The following is a 5,460-nucleotide window of genomic DNA, read 5'->3' on the forward strand; positions in this document are numbered from 1 at the left end:
ACATGGTCCGTGACCATGTGCCCGACTTGTCAGCTGGCTGCAGGCCACATAGTACCGGCTCGCGGGCCGGAGTTGGGCCGTGGGCCGGTACTTTAAGACCCCTGCTCTAGAATCAGCTGCACTGATGTATTAAAAATGCAAACATTTATTACATGCTTTAAAATATCCAGTGCGATATTCGTTTAAGAAGCACTTATTAAAAGGCTGTTTTGTATAGTAACATAGCCCCAACTTCCCAGAACATCCGTGTTTAATATATTTCCTTTAGAGTGAGGACAGTATAACTTCAATGTCTTTCATGTATGATGGCATGATCCTTCATACAGTATGTATTTGACAAGGTTCCGTTTTGGGAAAATAGCTCATTTGTCTTTTTTTTCTTCTCGACGCGTTTCACAATCACGACCGCTTTCTCAGGAAAAGGCCACATATGATAAAACTCTTTTAAAATGTCATCACTACCACATTCCCCGTGGGTCCCACTCCACTCAGGGCACAGATGAGGAGGCAAGAGAAGAGTACCTCTCAGTACTTCTTGAAGACTTCAATCCATAGTCAATGCACTGCACAATCCTTGGTATGTTGGATATCCCCAGTGAAGCATGTCAAAAGGATCTCCTTCACCTCCCTTTTAACCCCTTCGTGACTGACGACGTACAGTGTACGTCGCCAGCATCGGGGCTGTTTAAACAGACTATGGGGTTTCAGCAGGAGATGGTGGGAGCAGACATGGGAGCCCTCCCACTGGCTCCTCCCAATGATCCTGGAGCAGAACGGGCAAAGATCACAATTGATTATGGGATTTGGCTATGCAGATTAGCTAATTTGCATATTGGCCGCTCTCTCAGGTTTCAGACATGAAAGTGCAACTGTATAGAGTGAAGAGGGATTAGACCCCCCTCCCCCCTTAGAACACCTGTCAGGTTTTTTTGTTTTGTTTTATACCTCCCCATTAGTGAGATTCACCCCCTCTGTTTACCCGGGTGACCATTATCAGTGAAAATGAAAAGTGAAAGAACATTCCAAATTTTGAGTGGTCACTAGGACAGAAATAAAGAAGAAATCTTCCAATGGGGACACTAGCTCTGGTGAGCCTGCTGACCACCACAAATCAATGTAGATTCTAGCCTCATACCATACAGCGCTATGAACAATGGAGAAGGTGCTCGTAGTGTATAAATAGATCACCAGCACTCAATGGCTCAGTGTGCAAATAAAATTGGTTTTATTGCAATCCACGCAGGGGCCCTTCCTCGTGGCAACACAGTGACCCAACTGTGACTGTTGCCTTGAGGACGGTACCCTGTGTGGCCCTAAAACTTTGGCTTATTGACCTATGTGATGTCATTTTGCAATAACATTTTTATTTGCACGTTGAATCGCTGAGTGCGGGTGACCTATCTATTCATTACTGCTGACCACCAGGGACTTTCTGTTGTAGCTATTGGACAGGAAGTGAAGGGAAATCTCCTAAGTGGGACACAGATGGTGCGTAATAAAAGCTGACAGGGGTATAACTAGAGATGCACCAAAATTTTGGCCACTGAAACAGATCGACTGAAAATGGCACTTTGCAAAGTACCATCTTTCGGCTGCAATTGCAGTGCACCCCTAGTTTCTCTGCTCCCTGCTGTGCGCCGCTCTGTGTCCCCTCTGACACTGCACAGCGTGAAGTGGGGAGGAGAGAAACTGTCAGGAGACTGGGCGGGAGAGGAGTGCGCTGTCATTGTTGTTCTCGCAAAAGGCTGAGCTCTCCTCCTGCACTGCCCCGCTCAGCCTCCTGTAACAAATCAGGATGGAGAGCGGTGCGGGGGCGGAGTCACAGGAGGCTGAGCCAGCATGGTGGGGAGGAGTCGGCTGTCAAGGAAACCAAGCTCTCCTGCTCACACTGCTGGCTCAGCCTCCTGTGAGAGCGAGTCAGGATCAACTGATGGCTCACTGTTTGTAAATCTTTGAGGACAAAGTATGTTTAGTATAGCGGATTCCTTTTCTACTTTATCTTAACAGACCCCTGATATTTCTCAGAGCCCCCGACCAGTAAAGAAGTTAAAAAATAATATTTATTGAATAAATACAAAAAAAATAAAGTAAAAAATATTTTTTCTTGGTTTCAAAATTTCATTTGGCTGCAGTTCCGGAAGGTTTTGTTGGCAGCTATGCAGCATATATTACATAGACTGGAATTCTTTGTTACGTACAGTGTCAGTTATACCATTATGGTGCTATATATACTGGACTTTTTTTTTGTATACATACAATAGTCCATGTCACCCTAGTAAATGGATAATCTGTGGACATAAAAACACTGCTGTCTACAGTGAGGAAAACAAAACTGGTCATGCAGCAGGTTTGGGAAGTCCCTGGCTCCGCGCCAGGCCAGCATTGTGGAAAGTCCCTAAACTACAGCAGACAGTATGGCGGGAGTATAATCATTCTGCTAGCTATATTTATTATAAATACCCGTCTCTTTTTCTGTTTCATGCCCCTCCTTGCTCAGCTTGAAATATAATTTACTTTCAGGTTTGAGCAGTTGCTAGCAAGTGTGCTTCTAGGACGGTTTTCCTTTTCTGATTTGAGAAATATTGAAGTTTCTCCTTGATCTTTTGGTTTTGTTTGGTTTTTTTATTTTTATTTATTAATTAAAGAGAAGCTCTCTGAGCTTTAGTTGGTCCTGTTCTCCCTGCTTCTTGTGACCCTGAAATATCAGGTAAAATGTCCCTGAATTTATAACCTTCTAAAAAGAAAACTGCCTTGAGAGAAATCTGCTGATTGTCATTGCTGCCTTAACCCAACTGGCCAGCAACCAGCTTCCTTTCTGGCTGGATGAGTGAGCCATTGGTGGCTAGTGACATTTTGCTGTGTTTCCATCAGCAACTCGCTCATCCGGACAGCAAGGAAGCAGTGTGTGGAGGCAAGAGCATATTTATTCTACTCTGCACAGTGGTCATGAACGGGTCTCTGGACCACTGGTATCAAGGTGACATGACCACTGGTATCAAGGTGATAGATCAAGGTGACAGGACCACTGGTATGAAGCTGATAGATCAAGGGGACGGTTCTAAGTTCACGTTATCCTTTTTTTTATTTTTTTAACCATGTAATTTTTGTTGTACTAATATATAAACACAACTTCACATACAAAGTGCCCATCAGCATGTCCTAGAATGTGTGTTTATAAGGTTGATGTTGATAGATTAATATGCTGTTGACAATCATAGAAGCGGTTAATCATGGGTATACCTAGGGTAATTGGTGTATCATCACAGTATTAGTCATCAGCAGGAAATTACTAATATGTTTCAGTCCAGTTGTCTCCGCTAGTAACCTCACAAAACCAAAACAAACCAACAACTACAGCACCAAACTGTCTATTATAAAGATATATATGTGATAGGTGGTACAAGTATGTACTTGACAAGTGGTTCAGTAGTGGTTATGACTAAAACTCTGTGGTGGTTTACTTTTATTTCATTAGAAATAGTAATGAAGGAGGTGCCAGCCCTGACAGGTCCCACAACTGTAAGCATTTCTAGGAACACTGCCCCTGTGTTGGAACATCCCTTTTTCCTTGAGCAATGTCTAAGTTTTTTTCCTTTTTTTGTTTTTTTTTCTATGTTGCTGCACAATGTTGTTGCAGCTTGGAGCTTAGTAAATTACAAAATCTGTAACTTTAAGTGTGCCGGCCATTCGTGCGCTTAGATTTTCACGGTATCGCCACACACACACACACACACACACACACACACACACACACACACACTCACACACTTCTTTAGGCTTTAAAGGTGAAGGTGTAGGATAGATATCTGCCAACGATCCATAGCATGACACGATCCTTATCATTTTATGATCTGCAGTTTAGGTTAAAGGTATACTTGTGAATTAAAGTGCCCTGTTCACCATCTTATTGCTGCAGAGCGGCTGTCCTTAAAAGTATTGGGAATAAATGCCTCCCTGTAAAGTAGACTCAATATGTACCTGTCTTCCCACCAACACTGCCAGCCTTCACTGTTTAGAAGGGCTACTGCTGATGAAGAATCTTCTACATCAGAAACATGTCCACACACCAGATGTTACTCTTTCAAGGTGGAGAGAGTAACTTTAACGTGCACATCAGGCAGATGGAAATAAATGTTAAACACACAAAAATGCTCCTCCCCACCATCGGAAAGCTCTATCCTTGATTTTCTTGATTGCACTGTACAGGACACAGGCAGAGTCAAAGACGACTGGGTAATATGGCGGCATCACCAAGTGACTGGACACAGGCCAGAGTTTTAGGACCCTGTATAACCTCTCCTAAAACAGGAAATCCTCAATTTTTTGCTAATGTCCTTAGGTGATTGATGTTTTTCTCTCCCTGAGAGAATGTTGTATAGTTTAGTCTTACCTTTTATGATGTCTTCAATCAAATTGCTTTGCTGCACAGGGCCATGTGCAATTTCTTCTAGTTCAGTGCCCCATGGTGGATTATTTGGGGGCTTTGCATGGACCACACAAGGACATCTACAGAAGATGCGGGGCCAGCCTGTGATGTAGCTTTTCGGGCACTAGTGCCTTCGTTAGATGCCCACCTTGGCACATAGTGCAGCATGATGGGTTAGCTGCAGGGTTCTATACAGGTCCAGGGCATATCCACACTGGTGTAACCCTGCCCCTGAAGACCCCTTTGCATAACGCCTGAAAATAAATTGCCCTCAGAGGCAGGTTTAAAATGTGTTTTAAAATGTGAATATGCATGCAGTGGGGTTCATCATAAATGTTTGCAACTACGTGCAGATTCATCTGCAAGGGCCCTGAGTCCTTACACTGCAGGAAGGGTCTATAAAATAGGATTACGGGCTTTTACAAAAGTCTGACATTCAGACCACAAGACTTGTGCAGAGGCATTAGGGTTTTTATCTCTCTCTGCATACCACTCCACCCACAGCTCCACCTCTGGTGTTTACATGTGACAGGCTGTGCTCTAGATATTCAGCAACAGGTTTTCTCTTTCCAGGTCACCCATGAAGGAAGGTGTCCGTTCATGTTAGTGCCCTGCCCAGCATGCAAACAGCTTATCAGATTCAGCGAGAAGGAATGGCATAATGAACGTGAGTGCCCAGAGCGGAAACTGAACTGCAGATACTGCAAGCTTTCCTTCTACTTTCCGGACATCAAGGTACAACGTGGTTTTCCTGTCGTTTTTCATTCCCACGTAAGACTTCTTGAAAACTTGCTAAAGATCTATTTTAAAGCATAATATGTGCGATTACATGCTTTTCCTTATTTTTAATAAAGTTTCCCACCAGCTGAAATTCCAGATTAAGCCGACAATGGGAGTGCCTGCAATGTCTGTGAGGTAATTGACCCAGGCCTACAGAAATCACCAGTAGTAAACTTTTTTTTTTTTTTTTTTTTTTTTTTTTTCCCTTGTCTAAATGTAAAAAAAAAAATCTAATTTGTTTCTTCTTGGGGGGG

General features: G+C 43.2%; 1 protein-coding gene across 1 annotated transcript in view; it reads left to right on the forward strand.

Annotated features, from left to right (window-relative positions):
- The window catches only part of TRAF2 (TNF receptor associated factor 2), a 30,659-nt gene that overhangs the window by 8,863 nt on the left and 16,336 nt on the right, over nucleotides 1-5,460 (forward strand). Inside the window, exon 4 of the mRNA XM_018556759.1 lies at nucleotides 5,000-5,161. Within this exon, the coding sequence (XP_018412261.1) occupies nucleotides 5,000-5,161 (162 nt within the window). The remainder of the gene's footprint in view (nucleotides 1-4,999; nucleotides 5,162-5,460) is intronic.

This window comes from Nanorana parkeri, unplaced genomic scaffold (assembly GCF_000935625.1).
Source record: "Nanorana parkeri isolate BGI_ZX_2015 unplaced genomic scaffold, ASM93562v1 scaffold251, whole genome shotgun sequence".
NCBI lineage: Eukaryota > Metazoa > Chordata > Amphibia > Anura > Dicroglossidae > Nanorana > Nanorana parkeri.